At 46.5% G+C, this 24,173-nt stretch overlaps 1 protein-coding gene across 1 annotated transcript; it reads left to right on the top strand.

Annotated features, from left to right (window-relative positions):
- The first annotated feature begins 8,636 nt into the window (after window positions 1-8,636).
- On the top strand, window positions 8,637-19,796 carry FGF6 (fibroblast growth factor 6). The gene is made up of 3 exons (XM_047868332.1): window positions 8,637-8,982; window positions 9,944-10,047; window positions 19,620-19,796. The coding sequence occupies exons 1-3, from the start codon at window positions 8,637-8,639 to the stop codon at window positions 19,794-19,796; spliced, it is 627 nt and encodes a 208-aa protein (XP_047724288.1).
- The last annotated feature ends 4,377 nt before the right edge of the window (window positions 19,797-24,173 follow it).

Here is a 24,173-nt window from a genome sequence, read left to right as displayed (position 1 = left end):
TTTTGTGGGGCTTTTTTTTTTGCCTTCCTTTGGGTTAGTTGCATGTTTTGGGGGATTCTATTTTAACTCATTTGCTAGCTTATTAGCTATAACTCTTTGTTCTATTTTTTAGTGGTTGCTTTAGGGTTTATAGAGTACATTTTTGACATGACACGCTCTACCTTAAAGTGATATTATACTATTTTGTGTCTAGCATAAGAATCTTATGCCATTTCTCTCCTCCTGTTCTTTCTGATATTGTAATACATTTTATTTCTTCATTTATTATAAACTCTGCACTCTCTTGTTATTATTACTATTTTAATCTCTCAGTTATCTTTTAAAGAGATTTAAATAAAAATTTTTTAAATTTCATATATTTATCAACATATTTGCCATTTCTGATGTTCTTCCTTCCTTTAGGTAGATGCATACCTCCATCTGGTATCATTTTTACTCTTCCATAAGGGCTTCTTTTAACATTTCTTGTAGCATGAGTCTGCTAGCAATAAATTCTTTTGGCCTTTGTTGGCTGAAAATAATGGTATTTTGTCTTAAAAAAAGATATTTTGGGGGCACCTGGGTGGCTCAGTTGGTTAAGTGTCTGACTCTTGATTTCAGCTCAGGTCATGATCTTGCAGTTTTAGATCAAGTCCCACGTTATGCTTTGCACTGATAGCACAGAGCCTGCTTAGGATTCTCTTTCTTCATCTCTCTCTCTCTCTCTCTCTGCCCCCCCCACCACTCTTGCATGCTCTATCAAAATAAATAAACATTTTAAAAAATAAAATAAAATAAAAATGATGGGTCACCTGGGTGACTCAGTTTGTTAAGCATCCAACTTTGGCTCAGGTCATGATCTTATGGTTGGTGAGTTCAAGCCCCACATCAGGCTCTGTACTGACAGCTCAGAGCCTGGAGCCTCCTTCGGATTCCATGTCTTCCTCTCATTCTCTCTGCCCCTCCCCTGCTCACAGTCTGTCTTTCTAACTCTCAAAAATAAATAAACATTAAAAAATTAATAAAAATAAAATAAAACAAAACAAAAAAGATATTTTGTTGAATATAAAATTCTACATTGACAGAATTTTCTTTCAGTATTTTAAAGATGTTGGCTTACCATCTTCTTATTTGCAGTATTTCCTACCAAAAAATCTGCTGTTATCCTTACCTTTATTTCTCTGTACATAATAAGTGTTTTTTGCTTTGGTTGTTTTTAAATTTTTCTGTTTTCTATAATTTGATTATGACTGTGTTTTAGTTTTCTTTGTATTTCTTGTGCTTGTGATTTATTGAGCTTCTTGGATCTGACTTTATAGTTCTCCTCAAATATGGAAAATTTTCAGCCATTATTTCCTCAAATTTTTTTGGTCCTTCCTTTTTATCAGAGACTCCAATTACACATGTATTAGGCTGCTTGAATGGTGCTCTGCATTACACATGTATTAGGTTGCTTGAATGGTGCTTTGAATTAATTTTTTCTCTCTATGATTCAGTCTGGGTAATATCTATTGTTATGTTTTTGATTTTACTAATGTTTTCTTCTGCAGTGTCTAATCTGTCATGTATCCCATCCAATGTGTTTCCCATTTCAGGCACTCTGGTTTTCATCTCTAGAAGTTCCATCTGGGTCATTTTTATATCATCTGTGTCTCTACTTACCATGTTTAATCTTCCTCTAGCTTTTTGAGCATATAAAATACAATTACGATAACTGTGCTAATGTCCTTGTCTAATAATGCTAACATTTAGGTCAGTCGTGGATCAGTTTCTACTTTTTAAGTTTTTCTTCTTACAATGGCTCATATTATCCTGCCTCTCTGTATGACTTGTCATGTTTTATTATATGCCAGACATGTGAAATTTACCCTGTTGGAGTCTGCATGTTCTTCTGTTTTTATGAATATTCTTGAGCTTTTTCTTGGAGTGAATTTAAGTTACTTGAAAACAGATTGATCTTTTTGAGTTTTTCTTTTAGTATTTGTTAGGTGGGACCAGAGCAGCATTTGGTTTGAAATAACTATTCTCCACTATTAAGGTAAGACCCTTGTGAGTACTCAAACTAATGTCCCATGAATGACTATATTTTTTTCATCTGTCTGGTAGGAACTAGCACTGTCTCCATTCCGAGGTGAGTACCAAGTACTATTGTCTCAATCCTTTTGGGTAGCTCTCTCCCCAGCCTCAGGGAGCTTACACTTGATGACCACTCCAGGCGATTGCCCCTCTGCATATCTCTGAGTTCTCTCTCTGTACATCTCTCTCTCTTGCCTGCTACTCTGCCCTGTAAACTCTAACTTAGTCTCCCTCAGTCAGCTTCATTTCCTCAATTCAAGGTGTTTACAGGCTCCACCTAGTTTTCTTCTCCCTGAGCCATGCCTGAGAATTCTCTTAAGGGAGTAAACTGGACAAGCGTAGCATTCACTTTGTTAATTTCTCATTTCTCAGGGATCATTGCTGTTTATATCCTGATATCTAATGTCTGGAAAACTGTTGTTTGATGTATCTTTTCCACTTTTTTTAGTTATTTTGAACAGGAGAGTAAATCCAGTACCTGTTAGTGCATCTTAGCCCGCAGTAGAAATCCTGAAAATGTTGGGGAGAGGGTGCCCAGCACCTTATTCCAGGGTTTAATTATCCATATTAGTAGGGGCCTCTTCTGGGGTCTCTACTGAATGCTCTCTACTGAGAAAATCTAGTTCTCTCTACTCTGGCTGGTCTGAACACAAAGAGTTGTGTGAGCTCTGGAAATTGCCCACCTTGCAACATTCTGATAGTGCTCATCCTACATTTCTATGGCTTCGTATTGAGCAACAGTCTTGAGGGCAAACACATCCAGATTTCTGGAACTCTTTCTCTATGCATTCCCTCTTTTTTTTTTTTTTTTTTTTGTGCTCTACCCTGCAAGTTCTTGCTGCCTCAGTGTCCCTCAAACACTGGTCTCTGCATCCTCACTCTGTGATCTCTGGGCTCTGCTTGAGTTCTGCTTTCCTTCCCTGTGGCCTGGGAAGTGTCTCCAGGGAGAAGGAAAAGGTGATGCTAGAATCCATCTCATTTGTTCCCTTTCTTCCAGAGATCACAGTCCCGTGCTGCCTGTTACCCATGTCCAAAAATAATTGTTTCACCCATTTGCCAGTTTTCTCACAGTCTACAGTGGGAGCACAAGTCCAGTAAAAGTTTCCCCAGAAACGGCAGAAGCAGAAGTCTCCAGAGTAACTGCTTTTTTTTTATGACAAAATGCAAATAGTAATATTGAAAGTGGGTATTTTTTAATGACTATGCCCCACCCCCACCAAAATTCTGATCACCCCTCCACAGAGGGCTGAGCCCTTGTTCGAGAATCGCTTGCCTAGTGAAATCCATGGATTCAAAGCCTTGAATTCAACAACATGTATTCAGATATTTTATAATATTTATTATGTAGCAGGCGTGTTTGGTTCTGAATATACAGAAACCAGTAAGGCACCATTGCTGCTCCAAGGATTCCACTCTCAGTGTGATCTCCTTGTCAAAATTATTATGATATTGACCCGGGCAGTGACAGAGGTATGTGCAAAACATTAACGAGGTGAGGATGGGGCAGGCAGCAGAGACGGCGGCACCAAGTCCAGCCTGGAGACAGGTGGAAGGTTGCTGGGGATTGCTTCCGGAGGTGACATTTAAGCTGAGTCCTTAAAGATGGGAAGCAATTTGCCAGGCAAAGAGAGGACAGTCAGAGCAAAGACAGGGAGGCAGAACCAGCACAGAGTGTGCCTGAGAACAGCAGGCCATGTGGGGTTCATGAAGCAAAAATCCCCAGAGAAGGAGAGGCAGGAGATAAAGCCGGAGAGGCCGGCAGAGGTCAGACACCAAGGGCCTGTCGTGCCACACTGGGGAGCCTGCCACTGAGGGCTGAGTCTTTTACATAACTCTGCATGGTGGCTGGCAGAGAGCATGCCCACCTCAGCACGCAGTAGGTATTATTAGATGATGATCATGAAAGGCAAATCTGAGAAACCGCAAAAGTCTGAGCAGAGCCAAAATCCCTTACGTTCTGAGGCTCCAGAAAGTTATCTGACTCCTCTGCCCCTTTGCAAATTCAGCTGAGATGTGCTGCCATAGTGGTCAGCCAGACCTGAGGTGCTGCCTCCTTGGCAGTTGGCTAGACCTCTAGGCTTGTGCATATGGTGAAGAATAGTAAGCAGAGGAGGGAGGTTAGAGAGTAGGGCTGGAGAGAGAGCAGGAGAGACTGAGAAAAGAAAGACAGAGAGCCGGGAGACAGGAAAGCACACTGAGTCACAGCAAGATGGGGGCTCAGCTTGAAGGATAGATCAAAAAGATAATTTCTGGGGTAGAGAGGAAGACATGACCTCCTCCCAGCAGACTCTGCAAATCCTCCAATAATCAGGCCACAAAGCCAAGCATCCAGGCCTCCCTCGCTCCCCAAGAAGGGGGCTGCAGGGAGTGGAGCAGGGTCTCCCCTGTGAACTTAGGTGGTGATTCAGACACATCTGGACCACTGGTGGGCAGGCCCCAGCAGAAGTCTACTTACCTGAAGGCTGAGGAGGCTCCATCCAGAAGGAAAAAAGAACCGAGCTGGATAAGCTTGTCCCATAACAAAGACTGAAGCCTCTGCAGGCAGGGAATCTGAAAATAAAATCGAAAGGAATAAACCACCAGGGGACAAGTAGTACCCTTTAATGAGCAGAAGTATAAAGAAGGGGGACTAAGATGCTCGTTCCTCCTTTGAAACAGAACATGAAGAAGCTTCCTCCCCGGCCTTCAGGTGGTAAGCTGAAGTGAGAAATGTCACGGCCATGGCTGCCAGGGGGAGGCGGAAGGCTGACGGACAGGGTGGTCCATGCAGATGCCCTGCGGCAGTCCCAGGCAGGAGCAGGGTCACGTACTCACAAACACGTGTGAGGCATGCTGGGGAGCTCCAGAAATAACTCAGGGACAATTTATAGTAAGGTGAAGTCCCTCCCCACATGAGCTGGTAGAGGCAAAAACTCAGGAAATTTGGATCATGCTAATGGATCCCCACTTATGTGGGTGAGGCCTGGGGAAAGTTGACTTCCACTAGGAAAGAACGAAGTATGACTCCTCCACGGACAAGCTAGCGGGACCACATGGGACTCCTACCCGCAGAAGCTGAGGATCTTTGTTCTGGTCAAACTTTTTCTCTTGAATCCTCCCACCTGAAGTAAGCTTTATGAGCCCAAATACCCCTTTCCCTCAGCTCCAGGGTAGGGGCTCTTCTTAATCCCTCCCCTCTGCACACGCCCAGGTCACACCCAAGTCTGTTGAGCACACTCGACCCCTAACCACCGGGCACAGGTGTGTTTTACACACGGGTGCCTGTCTGAGCAAGAAGGAAGGAGAGGCAAAGGGAGGTGGCCAGGCCTCTGTGCCACTGTAGCTCAAAGGAAGACCAAGACTAAATCTATAAAGACACTAAACACAAAGAGTTATTTTATTTTCTACCTTATCATCTTCTGTATTTTCCAGATTATCTATAGAAAAAGGCTAATATCACTTTTTCAAAACCAAATATGAAAGATACAAATGGACACTGCTGTTCACAATCTACATGACCCCTATGGTCACTCTGAGGTGTTTGAGTTTTAATATGTCATAAACAGAAGTCATAGAAAACAACCCACTTGGTGTTACAGAGGTGGTCCCATGGTGCAGGTGATGTGCCAAATTTGAGCTATCTACACAATGTGGTACCCCACTCAGGGACAAAGACCCTGTCATGGAAGGAGACATTAACATTTTTTCCTACTCACCTCCACTAACTCTTGGCTCATCCAGAGAGAGTGATTGACAACCGCAAAGGCTGCTGGGCAACTATGTGAAAGAGGGGTCCACAGAGAGGCCTCCTCCACCTGTTACTCTTTTCTCTATCACTTCACATCCATAGGGGTCCCTAAGCCCCAGGAGAAGGGTCAAGTGCAAATCTGGTAAACCAAGAAGCCCTAGCAGTTGTCAACTTAATTAGCCTTCAGGAGAAATATATGGATATATGAGCACAGTGAAGTTGCTATAGAGACAGGCCCAGGAGGCGCATTTAGAACAGGGCCTCATCACATCACCCGATAAAAATAAGACTCAGGCTTTTTAATAGAATGAATTACTTAAGTTTTATATTTAACAGGGACGATACCAATGCTATTACTGGTTTTCAGAATATTTTAGGAATCTAGACTGCCTGCTTCTACATATGTTAACAGCCATCACAACATATGCTCTGGTGGTTGGGAATTAAGAACTGGAAGCCCATGTGTCTCTCCCACCCCTTGAGATGAGACAGAGTCCTTCTCACTTTGGGCTTGTCCTCCCTTAATTGGGTGATAGATTTCCAATATATTTCAGATAAAGGACTGAGGGAGAGCTATATTGTGCTTTGCACTGGGCCCTTTGCATATATAATTGCCAATGCCTATAACAGTCCTATGAAGTAATGATCTCATTCTGCAAATGAAAATAATGAGGTTCAAAAATTTTTGCAATGTCACAAAGCTAATAAATAGTGGAGTTGGGATTCAAATTCAGGTGTCCTCCATCCAATAGCCCGTTGCTTTGTAAGACACCACCCACAATCTCTGCACAGAGAAGAATCTGAGAAAAGGTGAATCTAAAGAGATCTACCACTGATATATAGTATTGACCTTATTATAGCTTAGACTCTCCTCTGAGGCAACCCTAAAGTGAATAGGTTCCAAGAAGAATCCCACGGTGAGGGCGATGAGTACATCCCCAAGTATCCAAGGCAAGAGTTCATTTCAGACTAACTTCTTACCGTCTTGCATGCTTCTTGGATGCCTCTTCCCTACCGCAAGCATGATTAATACAATGTTCCAAACTGAACACCATTAAGAGAGCATCTCTACTGCTGTTATGTATATGAAAACTTAAATTTATGAAATCAAGCTGGAGATCCAGGTGAAGGTAATTTTATTTTGTCTTTGGATTATTAACGATTCTCCTACTTTGCAGAGAGGTTTTTTTTTTTGTATAATTTTCCAACAAAGGCCTACATAGTAGGCTCAGTCTGTGCCACAGGTGCCAGGCATTCCTTATTGTAGGAGAGGGGGCTGCTGGTGATTGTAAGGCTGGGCACAAGGCAATGGAGGTGACAGGGAGGGGAAGGATGGTTGGGAAGCTGGGGGCCCTGATGGTGAGGGTGATACTAAGCAGGGGTGCATATATCCCTCCTCATTAATTTTACCTGCAGAGGATAATGGCAGAAGATGTTAGGGCTTCCAGGGATATGAGAGAACATATCTAGGGCAAAACTGAAATGCACGGCTCGACAGAAATTCTAACCAAAGCATCAATTCAAATGAATGAGGCAGCAAGGCAGAAGGCAGGGAGAAGTAGAGACTGGAGACTTGAGCCCAGACCCGAGCAGGAGGCTTAGAAGCAGAGGGGAGGAATGGTGTCTGAGAAGAGTCCCTAGGCAGTGAGACTCATCCTAGGAGGTTTCCCCAGGCTGCCTGTAACCTACAGCCTGTGTGGGAAGGGGAATCATTTTGTGCTATTGAAATAATTCCATGATGTACTCTTAGCATAGAATGAGCTCACTAGACTCTGTGGGCCCCAGCCAGGTAATCTCACTTCTACTATAGGCAATCGTGCAGGGGTTAAAAGCATAGGCTTTGGATTTAAGCCAATTTTCTAGGTTCTGGCTTACAAGTTCTGGCAAGTCCCTTAAGTTCTCTACAAAATGGGAATAATAATAGATGCCAAGGATGAGCCAAGGTAGGAAAATGGCCAGTGGGCTTTGTTGGGGACCAGCACAACTTCCACCCCGTTGGCTGGGTGAAAGCTATGGCCAGAACAGCGTGCAGAAGCGTGACCCTAGCCCTCTCTTCCTTGACAATCCTAGGGACCACCTCCCCACCCCTCACCACTGAATCTCTGTTCTCTCTTGTTAAAAGGGGTCAGCTTTTCAGTGTCCCCTGAGCCTACTTTGCCCTCAACCATGAACTCTTTCCATGAAAAGGTCTCTAGGGTAGCTCATAGGCCACTGTCATCATCTGACACCAAGCTTTCCCCTATCACTATCTTTACCCTTTGCCCTCTAAACAAGGAAGCCAGCACTGCCAGGCCAAGAACTTTTGCCCAGTTTGGGTTGTGGGTGGCCTCTTACCTCCCTCTTCCCCTGGGCCCCCAGCCAAGTCCTCCCTCCCTCAGAGATGCTCCCTGCTCACTTCATTCCTGCCTCATAGCTGGAATGACAGTGGCTCCCAGAATCCCTGGGGTGTGGGGAGGGTGATGGGGGTCTGGGGAGGCAGCCAGGCCCAGCAGCAGATTAATGTTACAGCCTTGGATAAGTGAGCTGGGCCAGTTGACGTCAGGGTGATGATGGGTGGAGGGGAGGGCCAGGCTGCTGAACTATAAAGATAGGTCAAATCAAATATAATCGACTTGGGACGGAGCAAGCGGGCGAGCTAGACACCGTCCCCAAGCCATGGTCCCTACCAGCCACGGCTCAGCCTGGGTCCCTCTGCTCCCGACCCGAGTGCCCAAAGCAGGCTTTGGTTTCATGTCAGCAGCCTTCATCTGCCTTCCAAAAATAAGCCCCTGCCGCCATGCTGAGGGGAGAAAAACAAGAAGGGCGGTATTTTTAGGGCCATTAATTCTGACCACGTGCCTGAGAGGCAAGGTGGATGGCCCTGGGACAGAGGCTGTTCATCACTATGTCCCGGGGAGCAGGACGTCTTCAGGGCACGCTGTGGGCTCTTGTCTTCCTAGGCGTCCTAGTGGGCATGGTGGTGCCCTCGCCTGCAGGCACCCGCACCAACAGCACGCTGCTGGACTCCAGGGGCTGGGGCACCCTGCTGTCAAGGTCTCGAGCTGGGCTAGCTGGAGAGATTGCTGGAGTGAATTGGGAGAGTGGCTACTTGGTGGGGATCAAGCGGCAGAGGAGGCTCTACTGCAACGTGGGCATCGGCTTTCACCTCCAGGTGCCCCCCGACGGTCGGATCAGCGGGACGCACGAGGAGAACCCCTACAGTGAGTGCAAGCTGCAGCCAGTTGGGAAGCTGGGGGCTTGGGTGCAAGCAAGGCTAAAAGATGAAGGGGACTTGCTCTGGTGCATGGGGCCTATTATAAAGGGGACAGAAGTCATATTCTCTATTTGGAATCTTATAAGCAGAGCCACCTCCCCCAGACTGACTTTGACCCTGCCTAGGTGCAGGCTTAATATGCTGAGGTCCAGGCATTCTGGTGTCCTTTGCCATCACCCCACAGAGCCCCCGTGGCATCCATTACTTCAGTGTTAAAGGCACATCTGTGCCCATATAAGACCACCTGGAACCAGCCAGGAAACCTTAAGGCAAGAGTAGTGAAAATAAATAAGGGTTTTTGGACCAGATTCGACTTAAGCTCATTTTTATTTAGCTTCCCTCTTTAAGAAGGAAAGGAAGTATTTTGCAACATTTCTCACTGAAGCACATCTCTCCCTTTATTTCCACCTGCCCTCTCCGTCCCCAGGTCCTTGTCCTGCAAGTTGGTAGGTTGCTGCATAGGTACGTTCCCGTATCCAAGAGGGGTCGGGGGCTGCAGGATCCACACAAGCCTTCAGTATTCCGTGTGGTTGCAGTGTTTGCAAGATTAGATGAGCTGAAATTTGTTGAAGCATGGAGAGTATCTACTTTATTAAAAAGCTAATCAGCATTCATGTTTCTACCCCAGGCAAGGACTTCATGTGAAGTCTGTAAAAGCTAATCTCATGTAGATATGGCTGCAATCCTTGACCCCGATGTCAGAACTTCCCCAGCGGAAGTGGATCTTTGACAGTAAAGTGGCAGGACTTGCCGAGTCCAAAGTGAGATCAGGGATAGAGGTGATGAAGGGTCTGGCTTTCTAGGAGCTGGGGGATGGGCTGAGGTGCCCTTGTAGTGTCGCCTCTAGATTGATGTCCCGCTGAGCCCTGCACAAGCCTTGGGTAACCTGGCCCCCCTTTCTTTGTCAGGCCTGCTGGAGATTTCCACAGTGGAGCGGGGTGTGGTGAGTCTCTTTGGAGTGAAGAGTGCCCTCTTCGTTGCCATGAACAGTAAAGGGAGATTATACACAACGGTGAGTCCACTGGGCTGGGGGACGTCCAGGCTATTTGAAGGCTACAGCTTACACAGTTGAAGAAAATGCTACAAAAGCTTGCATAAAGAAGTGAATATTTGTCTAGAATAAGAAGGAAGCATGTGAGCTCATGCTTCATGTGTTTCATGTGCTTCACGGTTAACTGGCTTCTGCTTTGGACCATGTTTTTCCTGAGCCTTCCAGCCTTTGTAATATTAAATAGGAACCATAGGTCAGGAGGCTGCTGGTTCTGAAGGAGACCTGCACCCTGGCATAAAGCTGTCACCCAGCCTTACGGTCGGGTTTTACCCCCTGAACTGGAGAGGCCTGGAGAAGCAAGCCTGTCTTTCAGCCCGGGTGCTGTTCCCCATGACCCCAAAAGGTACCCCATCTAGTGCGCAGTATGAGGAGGAGAGACGAAGGAACTTGAAGTTTTACTCTATGGTTTTAAGCCCTCTGACCCCTGATCCTGTAGGATGGAGAAACATCCTCTTATTCCACCCTCTGGGCTGGAACCCAACCTCCAGCCCGCTCCCCATCACAGATCACCCTGGGAAGGTGAATGCCGGCCCTTTGGTTAACCTAGTTGGCTTCTAAGTGCATTTACTAAAACCTCTGCTCTTATTGACCCCCGGGGTCCTGGGTCTCTCCTCCTAAGATTTGGCTTATTCCAAAACTACGGCGGGGGGTGGGGGGGAACAACATCCTTATGAAGTTGAAGGCACTGGGAGTACTTTTGACAGAAATTAGAAGGATAAAAAGGTAGACCGCTGAGCAATTGTGAAGGAATACCAGAGTTATTTATGGGGAGGGCGTGGAGTGCTGTTCTACTTCTCCTTGGAGGCAGACTGAGCACCAGGAAGTGAGCAGAGATCTGGGATTGGTGCCTGGTTCTGGCGAGGCTATACCTACATGAGAGGCCTATTACATACCCAAACGGGGAGCTCAGGTGGTCTCTTCCCTGTGATCTTTAAGTTTACTTACTTATTTTTGAGAGAGACAGAAAGGGAGAGAGAGCAAGTGGGGGAAGGGACAGAAAGAGAGAGAGAAAATCCCAAGGAAGCTCTGCACCATTAGCAAGGAGCCCGATGCAGGGCTATAACCCACGAACCATGAGATCATGACCTGAGCCCAAAACAAGAGCTGGATGCATAACCAACTGAGCCATGCAGGTGTCCCTCCCTGTGACCTTTAGTCAAGGAGACAAGGCGTGGATTAAAAGTGGGCGTTGGAAGTAAGAAGAATAGCCCTAGGCTAGGTGGTACCATGAACCAGAATTCAGTCCCTGGTCTGTTCACCAAGGGCACTTCAGAGCCGTGACGTGCATTAGCTGCAGAGCCCTGAGGCAGGTCTGCACACTGCCCTGACAGGACAGGAGACTTCAGGAACCCAGTGTCCCATCTGTAAAGGGAGGATAAAGTTACATGCGCCTCCCAGGGCTGCCGGGAGATAATGCTTGGAAAGCACTCCACAGGGTGCCCTGCAGACAGTGAGTACTCAATACAGAGCAGCTATCATATCAGCTGATGCCGTGAGGCACCCTGCCATGGGGTTCTGCACCCTTCTTTCCTAGAAGTGACATGTGTGGGACATTTTGCATCCCATCACCTTGGCAGCTTGTTAAAAGTACAGATTTGCAGGGACCTCCATCAGAGATGCTTATTTGGCAGGGCTGGGATGGGGGACCAAAGATCAGTTTGTTTGTTTGTTTGCTTGTTTGTTGTTGTTGTTGTTGTTGTTGTTTTTAAGCTTCTCTGGTGTTTCTGTAGCACAGGCAGGCTTGGGACCACCAGGCCACACAGCCTTTGGAGGGCGGAGCAGGTGAAACCCAGCATGAGGTTTGGAATCCTCAGACACCCCCTTTCTTTCTCAGACATCACTCTGTGCAAAGGTGCTGGAGAAGACAGGAGCCAGCCTGGGGCCAGCCTAGGTTTGGGTGAAGCAGGGCCCCTCCTTGTAGAGATAGTCTTCCCAAAAAGCCCTTACTCGCCAGCCTGCACCGTGCCTGGGATCCCGCCGATTGGAGAGCCAGGAACTGGGGTTGTTGACTAAGGCACCCTCTGCAAGGGACCATTTAGCAGGTAGATCTCCTGGAAGGAAGGACAGAGTGCAGAAAGCATTACCAGAAGGACTTTCAACTTTGAGGCAAGGAGAGGGCACAAATATAGGAAAATGTACCCACTTCCAACTAGAAATCCATCACCCCAGTAAGAGAACCTATATGACATTCAAAAATCAGAGCTTTAATCACAGTCAGAGGCACTGCACAGGGGTAAAGCATGGAGTAGCAAATGGGAAGGAGCCACCTTCCATAAGTAAGTGTGAACTGACTCCTCATGTTGGAGACACCCCTGCACCCCTCCCTCCGGGGCACATGACTTCAAAGGAGGTCAGATGGGCCCCTGAGCTGGAGGGTTCACGAAATGAGAGAGTCCAGGGAAAAGGGGGGCTGTCCTGAGGGAAGGCTTGCTCATTCTGCACACTCTACCCTCCCCCTCCCACACCCCAGGAGCACTGAGTCCGGGAGCACCTTCTCTAAGGTGGGAGGTTGTCCTCCCTGGAGCCCAGGGCTGGGCAGGCTTGTGTAGGAGAGTGGGGCTGGACCCGGGAGTGTGGCCCAACTATGCCCCAAGCTTGGACAATTGATGCTTTGTGTGGCTGTGCCCCAGATGCTTCCAAACCACCTCTACCCCCTCCCACTGCCCCTCAGGGGCCTGTTATCACAGTCTAAAAAAACAATTGCCAACTGATCCCCGGAGCCAGGAAGACTCCCGCTGGGTGATGATTTCATTCACACTATTTCCCTTAAGCCCCTAGAGCTGCCTCATCTCCCCAGGCTCAGCTGCTACCGCCTGCAGCTAAATGAGATTTCTCATGGGGGGAGGGGACCCTTGCACAGAGTGGGGACAGGAGACTACTCATGGCCAGAGAAGAAGAGCTGAGAAAACCCACCTAGGAAAAGTGACTTCCTGTATGTCTCACTTCTAGGAAAGAGGGGTGCAGAGCCCCATGGCAGGATGCCTATTCCCAGCTGAGACAATATAAATAGCCGTCCTGGTATTGAGCACCTACTGTTTGTAGGGCATCTTGCGGAGTACTTTCCAAACATTATCCCCTAGCAGCCCTGGAAGGTGCATGTGGTCTTTATCCTCCCTTCACAGATGGGACACTAGGTCTCTAAATTTGCACAATCAGTGCTGTGTGCAGACCTGCCTCAGGGCTCTGCAGGTAAGGCTCTTGAAGCCCACAGAAGAAGTGCATCTCATGTACAGATTGGGACCCAAATTCCAGCTCCTGCCCCACCTACCCTCCACTACCTGCTTATATGTGGGGCAAAATCCCTGATCTTCTCTGGGCCTGGACCTCTGCTCTCTCCATGTAGACAGAAGCAGAAATCAGTGAATTCCAATGTCCTTAATGCTTTTAAAAATAAAATTGAAAAAAAAAATCAAGGAACCCCACCTAATGATTGGTGGTCAGCTTGGGCACTCTACGAGAATCCCTTGGCCAAGAAAAAAATGCATACTGATAAAAAGCTAGTAGGAATTGTAGGAATTCAGTAATGCTTTTAAATGATTTTAGTTTTACTATTTATAACTGCGTCTACATCCTTTTAATCAATAGTAGTATGACAATGTGCAGAGAACATAGTATTTGTTTCATCCATCAAGGCCTTTGCTTATTCTGTGGGGCATTACATTGGGAGAGGGGAGGACCAAGCCATGCCTTCATTCAGCTGGCAGCAAAGCTCATCCAGCAGAGAACAGATTCCTGAGGGGATGTTAGCGCCTGCTGGGTAGAAGTACTGGGGGATGGGACCCGAGAGCCCTGAAGTACTGGGGGATGGGACCCGAGAGCCCTGAAGACAACTCTCCCCAACACACGGCCTGCCTGCTACAAGGAGCTGCACAGGATTGACCAGAAAGTCGTGCCTGCCGAAAAGCTTTTCAAACACATCTACATCGACAATGCCATTGTGTGTTAGGAAAGGGGGTTACAATATACAGACCTCTTGGAGCTGAGAGATGTTATCTATTTCTCCATTTCAGCTAAGGACAGAAAAAGAAACAGAGGCTGCAGGAGGAAAGGGTCTTAGGAAAAAGAGTCTTTTTTTTTTCTCTCCATTTCCCACCTCCTTAAACACCACCCACCCTTGCCCCTTCCATGCACACTCACAAACCAGGAGGAATAGAAGAAGCAAGTGGCTCTGGGTTAGCCCTGGGAGGAAGAGCTTTAAAGACACACATCCACTTCCACCAGTCCGGGTGACTTAGCTCTGCCCGAAGACAAGAGGATGGATGTCTCATCCAGCCCAGACCGCATGGGGCATTTCTGCCAGAGGTCACAGGCTGGAACAGCCCTCTGCAAAGCCCCTCTGCAAAATGCCCTTCTCCATGGTAAGAGCCGATCGCTTTGGAGTTTGGTTCCACATAAGTCTGATTAGACCTACATGGAATTTAAGACGTTGTCACACTGGGGCCTGAGCCCTGGCAACCCCAGGAAATGTGATCTGGAGGAATTATTTTCATTTGTTCAAGTAATAATATATGGTAGCTGCTTTTATTAACATGACGCTCACTTGGCATGCGTGCTTTTCTCACCAGAGCTGAGGAGACACCACTCTTGGGTCATGAGAACCGGGCTCAGGAGGCAGTAGACATGGATTAAGAGGCTGGGTCTGGATACCAGCTCAGGCATCAGTCTGGGCGGCGGGAATACCCACTGGCCTGGAGCATCAGCTGCTTCAAAGGGTTCAGGGAAATGGTCATGGCCTCCTGCCACCTGAACCCCAAGGACAGGGCAGAGGGGTACAGAAAGAGACAGGCAAAGGAAAGACAGAGCTTTGAAAGCAAACTTCATCCACTTCTCTTTTTTCACTTTAGATTTGTACCCAGTTCTGGGGAAGGCCAGGAATATGAGCAAGGCTAGAGAAAAGGAACCAAATGGACAGAAACAAAAGTGGGAAAAATTGTTTTAAAGGGCAGAAAATTTGAATAATGAAAATGCAGTGAGCGGAGAACAAGGCACAATGTGTACAACCACCAGGATGCATATTTAACCAATGTTTGAGGAGACCCAGACACTGTGAAAGGCTGGATTCTTAAATTGGACACGTTCTAGAATGGAGGATATGGGCAGATGCTCTCAGAATTTCTTGCCCGAACCATTCAGTTCCTCTTCCTTTCCTTCCTCTCCCTCACACCCTCGGCCCCAAGGTTTGATTTCCTCTCTAGAGTTTGCAAACCACACACAAATCCTCTCCCTTAACCACCATCTAGATCAGAAATGAATTCTGGAAACTGAGGGCAGGTTGCTCTCCAGGGATGTACAAGTTAGAACAGAAGGAAAAGTGGCAGGTGGCAGGGACTAGGACTACCAGGACACAGGGGGACCACCCGTTTTTGATATAAATGTTTTCTTTTCTTTTTTTTTTATATATAAATTTTTTCTTATTCCTTCCTGGCTCAACTTGTATCCTGAATTTCTTTCCCACTTTAAATAATCTACTTAGATGACTAGGTAATGCATGAACACGGTTTAAGGTGGGGAGAAAGGTGTAAAAGAATATGCCATGGGAATTTAGTCTCCTTCTCACGCTCTTCGAAGCCACTAGTACCTCCCCAGACAAAGATGTCCTGGCTCTTTGTGTATCATCCCAGGAAGACCCCGTGTCCCTGTGTGTGCACCCTCACTGTTATTTTAAAGGTCACACAAATAGGAGCATACTACACATCGTTTTGAACCTTGCTTCATCACTTAACAGTATGTCTTTGAGACCATTTCAAGTCAGTGCCCACAAAGGTTTCATATTTTTTCATGGCTTAATAGCATTCAGTTGTGTAGATCTGCCATAATTGAATTAACTACTCCCCTCCAAATAGACACTTTGTTGTTTTGGGTCTTTTACTATTATAAATAATGCTGCAGTGAGTAACTCTTGTACATGAGTGGGAGTGTGCTAGTTAGATACATTCCTACAAGTGGAATTACTAATCAAAGCTATATTCCTTTTTCATTCTAGTAGATATTGTGAAATTGCTCTTTATAAAGGTTATAACAATATACACACCCACAGACATTAAATGAGAATTCCTAGTCTTCATGCATTCACCAATGAAAGAATATTATCAAACATCTGATTTCTTTTTTAATGTTTATTTTTGAGAGAGAGAGTGTGTTCACAGAAGAGAGGCAGAGAGAGGGGGGCACAGATGACCAGAAGTGGGCTCTGTACTGACAGCACAGAGCCTGACAAGAGGCTTGAACTCACAAACCGTGAGATCATAACCTGAGCTGAAGTCAGACGCTTAACTGACTGAGCCACCCAGGTGCCCAAAAATCTGATTTCTTTTAATCAAACAATTAAAAATGTGGTCTCACTGTTAGGACTTACATTTCTCTCATTAGGCATATTTTCTCATGTCCAAATGCTAGTTGTATTTCCTTTTCTGTGAATGGTCTGTTCGTAAACACTGTCCAAGGGTCCCGAATATAGTAACAAAATGTACTCTCTGACACAAATGCAACTATTTTTTAACTGAGTTTGCCATTTACATTTTTGTTTTGTTTAAGGTAATTTTTTCCAGGCAGAAGTCAAATGTATTCCTTTTGCTTTTTTTTTTTTATGGCATCTAGTTTTTTGTGCCCTGATCAAAAAGATCATCCTGACTCAAGATTATTTAAAAAAATTTTTTTCTGGACTCATGAGGTTCTTTTTTTTTTATATTTAGGTCTTTGCTACTTGTAGAAGTTATTTTAAAGTAAGGAATGAAATGATAAGTCAAACTTTATTATTATTTTTAATTATTATTGTTATTAGATATTACCCAGCTGTTTCAACACCATGCTGTCTCCAGTGATTTGAAACCCCACTTCTATATTAATTTCAAATCCATTTTTATGTTATATTGCTATATATTTGGATCTACTTCTGGACTCTGTATTTTGTTCATTAATCTTCACCAGACTTTTAATCAATGTAGCTTCGTTTCTCATTTACCTTTTACAGTTAATCCTGAGATTCTATTCTCCTAGTGGTGTTGCTTCAGAGCTTTGCCCCTCAAATGGTCTCAGCTTCTGTGGCTGCTTCTACCTCTCATGCACAGGTAAAGAGGCCATGGCCCAGAGAGACCCCAAAGAGCAGTGCCAGAGCATCAGCCTCTGTGTATCCTAGTTCTGTGTTCTTCTCATGCAAGTTCACGGTCTCCCAGTCATTCAGTCAATAACTGCAGAACTTAAAAGTGGAAATGTCCAATAACCCACAGCAGGTTTTGCAGGAATAGCAATCCAGGGTAAGACAAAGTCCTTTAGAGCTTTTAATGCAAAGTAGTTCATGATAGAGAATAATTATAGTAATAAGAATTTTTTAAAAGTTTACTTATTTTGAGAGAGAAAGAGAGGAGAGAGCACATGTGAACAAGAGAGGGGCAGAAAGGAAGAGAGAGAATCCCAAGCAGACTCCATGCTGTCAGCACAGAGCCCGATGTGGGACTTAATCTCAAGAACTGTGAGATCATGACCTGAGCTGAAATCAAGAGTCAGATGCTTAACTGACTGAGGCACTCAGATACCCCCAATTTTTTTAATATTTTACTATGTGCCAGGTGTTACACCATGGACTTCCTGTACATTATTTCAATTAATGCTCCAATTCTATGACATAATTATTCTAACTGCCCCCACTTTACAGATGAGGGAACTGAGACTTAGAAGGTTAAATCACTTGCCCAAGTTCACATAGCGAATGAAGTAAGAGGTGAATCATCATCAGCATAACCTCAAAGTTCCTTACAAAGGAAACTAAACGTTGTAAAAACCCAAACTCCCTAGTGTGGTATTAGGAAGCCAGTTGGTGTGACTGGCTAAAGCTTTCACATTCACCTCAAGTAAATTAATACATGTAGAAGTGCCTTGTAAACAATAAACTGGACGCCTGAGTGGGGAAAGGGGTGAGAAGTGAAGGGCAGAAGGTGAGTGTGGTGTTCCTTCCTTACACCATGCTGCACCCTTGCTCACTCTTATGCTACATTGAAGGAGCCGGTCATGTGTGGGTGTCCATTTGTCCTCCTGGCATCCCTATTAAGTCATCATCCACTCAGGGTCACATACCTGACAAGACACAATCCTTGACTCGGGGAACTTGGAGTCTATTGAGAAAGAAGAAGCTGTCCCCAGGGATCACACACTGTTGTACATGCTGTCTGAGAGGTGCGTCCAAAGAGCTGTGGGTGTCTGGGAGCCCAGGGAACTAGCTCATCACCCTCTGTTCATAACAGGAAGAGGCTCTGGTCCATCCCCCGCCTCCAGCCAGCCCAGGGTGCTCATAGTACGATTCCTTCAGAGAAGGTCAGATGACACCTTTGGCACAGCCGGCCAGCCATTGAGTGGGCTTTTTATAGCCAATGGCCTCAGTCAGCAGGAAGGAGTCAGAAATTATACCCCACCTCTCTTTTTGTTTCATTCTGTGTTTCTTTCAAGATTGGATCTCAGACCTCCTGGCTCTCACCTTGCTCTCTCTTCCTCTAGACTCAACAGAGCCACTCCCTATACAAAACACAGAAATCCCCCCAGCATCCCTTAGCATTGGCCCTGCAAGTCCAGGGAGGAACGGCCTTCTTTTCTAGGAATAAAGGAGGGCGTGGGTGATGCATAGGGAATGAACTTGTTGATGTGTGGCAGGAAGTTTAGTGCTCATTTTCAGAACAGGTGCTCCACACACTTCTCTACCAAATTAGCACTGGCCCCAGACTCCATGGCACCACCTGCCACAGAGGGAACCAGGTTCTCTTCTCCATAAAAATCACTGCTCCTTACCATTTCTGTTCCTGAACTTTTCTAGAGAGCAATGAATGTCTAGGAGGCACCAGGCATCTTCTGGGCTCAAAGTCAAAACCAAGAATGGGCATCTTTAAGGGGTGGCAAACCTGGGAGGTAAACTGGGAAAGATGGAGTGAGAGGGCAACGAGTGGAAAGAAGAAAGGGTTAACATGGTCAACAGATAGCGCTGGAAAGGACTTAGGGAATCATATGTCCCCACCCTTCCTCTAACTGCCCCCCCCCACCTCCTCCCCAGACACACAGCTTGCAGGAAAGGGAACCAAGGCTGAGAGAGGAGACTGCCCGTGGTCACACAACTAGGAAGCAGAAAGCCACTAAGTAGAGCCTGGGGTCCCAAACCCATTCCACTAGACCACCTCTCACAGTGGACTTGGGAAAAGCCTATTATATCCTTTTATGATTCTTTCTCTGATGGAATAAGTTATCAGCTAGGTGCTTGGTGGAAAGTGCCCTGAACTGAAAATCAGGAGACCCATCCCATGTGACACAGACTTTCTCCATCCATGTCCCTGGGCCTTGATTTGCTAATCATGAAGAGAACATGAGAGGGGTCCAAAAGAGCTTGGAAGTCTCTTCCTTCGTGCCCTCCCATGATTTGATTGGCCTAGAATGGCCTAGAATGGCTCAGTTTCCCTGCTGGCTATCTTACGAAGGGAAGGGAGGTGTACCCGGTAGAGGGCTCACTACACCTCATTTATAATTGAGCCTCTGTTATTTGTCCATTTCTTTCGCAGCCCAGCTTCCAAGAGGAATGCAAGTTCAGAGAAACCCTCCTGCCCAACAATTACAATGCCTACGAGTCAGACCTGTACCGAGGGACCTACATCGCACTGAGCAAATATGGACGGGTAAAGCGGGGCAGCAAAGTGTCCCCAATCATGACTGTCACTCACTTCCTCCCCAGGATATAAAGACCCTCAAAGAAGGCTCACAGATTGAAAGCAACATCTTTTGTTTTGGAATTTTGCACAAATGAACAATTCCCCTTACCTCCCACCCCCCATGACTCCTCAGTCAGGCTTTTCCTGTACTTGGGGAGATCTGAGTTGGTTCCCTGGGTGACCGGACCCCATGGTATGTAACCAACCCAAGAGAGAGGTTGCGACCAACATCCTATAATGGCAATGGATGCATGCTGTGACCTCAACTGAAGAAAGAAGGTACATGTGGCATATGATCATGCGCACAGGAAAAAGCCAGGGTGGGAGTATTCGTGTGTGTTGATGTATATCCATACATCTTCATGTAGATGGTCTGAGAAAAGGCATTGCAGAGCATTGGGTTTCTTTCTCCCAGTATCATTGCTGCAGTAATCTGCCTGCAAGAATGTCACTTGTCAAACCAGCTGGATTGATGTGTGTGCCCATTCTGCCTCTTTCCAATCATTCTTCCATCCAGAGGCCACTTAGTGCATGCATGGGTTGCATGGGTGGTGGGGCACAGCTGTCCTCTAAGGGTAGGGAGGGCAGGGTGGGAGGAAGTAGGGTTTAACTGCAAACCAGAAAGAAGGTGGGCAGGTTCCAAACTTCCTGTCTGTGAGGGCTCTGGGGCTGCCCTGTCTGGGGAGCTGGGGGAGAAGGGATGATCCTCTACTTGGAGAAAAGGGGTAGAGCAGTGTCTCGGACAGTTGGGGAAGGCCTGCTGGAAGCAGCGGAAGGGACTGGATGTTCTATGGAGTGCCATTCTGCCTGGAGGATTCAGTGCTGCGTGTGGCTCCAAGAACAAGCTGGGGCCAGGCTGCCTGCCCATAACTTTTCCTCACTTTGAACTGGGTCTTATTTTAACCTCAGATGACAAGGATCCTAATAATGGCAACCTGTTTGGCGAGGGGTGAGGGGATGCAAAATAGGGCATGAAGGAAGTAGAGAGGCTTTGGACTGCAGATGATAATTCCTCTCCAGCTACGTCCAGGAAACTCACCCAAGTCCTCATCTGATACTCTCACTTCCTTCTTGGTCATCATCAGTTTGCATACACGCTGATGCCTGGATGCAGTAGAATGGGCACCATGACCTCCAGAGTTTGCCCCCTCCGGCCCCTCTACAGTAAGAGAAGAGTGATAATCCTGTGAAATCAAGCAGCCAAACTGAAACAGCTCCTTGCTGTACAATGCCTTCTTGCCTCCTGTCCTTTGAGAGTATTTAAAGCAGAGGTTCCCCAAGTGACTATAAATGTTGTCTGCCTGGAGCCTTCAGATTCCTGAACCATTGGAATGTTCCTAAATCTGAAACCAGAGAGAGCCATATCAGAGTGCAAATATTTTCGGCATACATGAACCATCAAGTTACAAAATGACCTGACACCCTGCTGCTTTCAGGGGCCCCTGCAAGACAACCCCTCATCTGCTGCAAATACCTTCATCTTCGACATACCTCTCTATTTGCAGATGCGGCCATCTATAGATAGATCTGAGCTGAGCGACTGTGAGATGGACATGGAGGTTGGAAACCAAGGGAGACATCATATTGACTACTTTCTGCCTGGCACACATCAGGGAGGGCGTGTGCTGGGTGAGGAGGAAAAGGCCACACCAAGGTGAGCAACCAGAAAGACTGAACAGACAGTAAGAGCTTGGGAGCAAGAGTGGACATGGCCAAGCCTTGGAAGCAACGGGAAGGAGCTGGGGTCTTGGGTCAAATGGGAGAAAGTTGGTCCATCTTGAACATTTAGAATACTAGAAGTGCAGTTCTGCTTGGAGGCAGAGTACAAAGCTGATTATCTTGTCCAGAGTAATTGACTGGCCTCTTTGACAGGGTACATCAGACCTGAGTTGCACTCAGGACCTAAGGCACGTATCAGTTTCTGATGGGATGTACTGGCAGTGAAGGAAGGCTGGGTGGATGGACGGACCATGATCTGGTGAGGAGAAAAGTTTTAGGTCCCAAAGCGTTAGCTCCTTTCTTCCTAAATCTCTGAGCCAATTTGGCGTGAGAGGGGACACACTTCTAAAGAGAGGCCTCAGATTGCTAGACCTTTCCTGCATCTCTCTAGAGGCTCCTAAAAGGGCCAAAATACTGACAAGGAGTTCCCCCAAATGTCCACTCCCATTTTTCATGCTAAGAGTGAGAAGGAGATACTATGACATGCCTAGGACCAGGCTGCCTTGCTATTCAGTCACTACATGGAGGCACCAGCACACCATTTGCTGGACAGGAACTGGTTACTAGCAGCCGGGCATCTGTTCAAACCGGTACCAAAGCCTACGTTGCACCAGTTGCTGAGCATTCTGAATATATTCCTGGATGGGGGATGCATCGTTGACTCGTTAAAACTCCTCCTGCTAGAGGAGGTCTCTCCCAAGAGCTTTCTCTTTGACCTGTAAGTGGCTTAGGACAAGTCACTGTCCATCCACAGAAGTGGGTTAAGGGGCAGGAACAAAGGAAGACCAGCAAGTTCAGTCCCTTCTTGCCTGCTACTGTGTCTGTGCATAGGCATGCAGAGTTGTCTCCTGTCTGATCATCACATCTAAGGATTCCTGGACTCAGCTCTCAGCCCTGTTGGATCCAAAAGGCAGCAGCAGGGGGACAGAATGAACCTCACCTTCCTGCTGCCATGTATTACAAACAATTTGGGTCCTTTCTCCCCCAGATCATTAGCTGTGACCCTGGTTTACAGAGTTTGGTAGTCACTGGCTTCCCTCTTATCTTGAACCTTCTCTGGCAGCTCCATGCAAACTTGGGCCTCCAAGAGCCCAGATGCTGCCTTATTCCTTTTTCAAGAACAAATGATAAAAATGAGAGCAACATATGTGCACACCCTTGAAGATGAACTTCTCAGCTGGGGAAGGTGAGGTCAGAACCAATAGGGGAGCTCCAGGCCCCTTGTAGAATCTGCACCTTCCTCAGGGCAATGGATGGACCTCAGAGGAAACCAGAAACCAACTGCCTCATTGAAGCTGTTGATTATATTCACTTCATCACTCACTGCCTTCTAACAACACTTCCCTTCCCACTTGCCATGCATTTTTGAACCTCTTTTGGAAAGAAGCATATAATTTTGTAATTAATACCCTACCATTACCCTTCACAGCCTAATACCTCTGCCGCCATGTCCCACAACACGTCCAGCACACACACTCCAAGCCCCTGGTGAGGGCCATTCTGTGGCTTAGGAAAGAGAATATTTTCTCTTATCATCTGATCTAGGCTATGAACCTCTCTCCTTTCTAGACATAGGATCTTCCCAGGCCAATAACCCAGGCCTGGAAGTCTCTCCTAACCTAATCCTCTGCCGGGAAGCTTGGAATTTTTCTCATGATGGTGCTGGGCCCCTTTCTTGTCCTAGACCTCAGTGCCTCCAAGTTATCACTCTGTGCAATCCTAGGAGAGAAGGATGTATGAGAGTCCACAAGTTGTAGTTTTCCTTCCTCCCAACTTTGTTTTTTTTTTAATGTTTTTATTATTTATTTTTGAGAGAGAGACAGAGACAGAGTGCAAATGGGGGAGGGGCAGAGAGAGAGGGAGACACAGAATCTGAAGCAGACTCCAGCCTCCAAGCTGTCAGCACAGAGCCTGACACGGAGCTTGAACCCACGAACTATGAGATCATGACCTGAGCTGAAGTCGGACACTTAACCAACTGAGCCACCCAGGTGCCCCATCCTTCCTCCTAACTTTGTATATGCACTACCCTTGCCTGTTTTGTGCCACGGTCACTGGTGCAAACATATCTACCAAGGGTGATTGCTGGCCCTAAGACACGGGGGTATTCTCTCTCCCATCTATCCCCTCCTGCTGCTTTTCATGCACACAGAAGCTGGAAAGCTCCTACATCTTTCTGTCCCCAAAGGCTCCAGTTCAGATGTCGCTGAGGAGGGATTCTCTGCTGCTTGCCACTTTCATGTCTATGAAGTGGGTCCCTCAAATCTGCATCCCCCCTCCTCCTGGCCAGAAATGGCCACTCATTCTGCTACCTCCCAGAATGTTTGGAACAAGGCCAGAAGAGTAGATAGAAATAATCCACTCTGAGCTTATATCTGAGTTGGTGTTTCCTCTTCCCAGAATGGGAGGAGGGAGTGATTTTGCCCAAAGCAGATCCTGAATCTAGTCTATTGTGCTGAGAGCCAACACAGAACCACGCTTGTATACCTCATTGAACTACTGAGATTCCAGCATTCAGACAGCTGTGTCCTCATATGGTTTCTCCTTTCTATAAATCAATTAAGTACCTCAGGCTGGGTCCCAATGCAGAGCTGTCCTTAAGTTTGGGTAAAGTGAATAGAAAACCCTCAGAATTTGTTCAGTCATGTGCGTGTATAATGTGATGCTTCTATTTTTTAATATGTATGT

The sequence above is a fragment of the Prionailurus viverrinus genome, chromosome B4 (assembly GCF_022837055.1).
Source record: "Prionailurus viverrinus isolate Anna chromosome B4, UM_Priviv_1.0, whole genome shotgun sequence".
In the NCBI taxonomy this organism is placed as follows: domain Eukaryota; kingdom Metazoa; phylum Chordata; class Mammalia; order Carnivora; family Felidae; genus Prionailurus; species Prionailurus viverrinus.
Note: the sequence above shows the minus strand (reverse complement) of the source record. Positions and strands in the feature narration are given on the sequence as shown.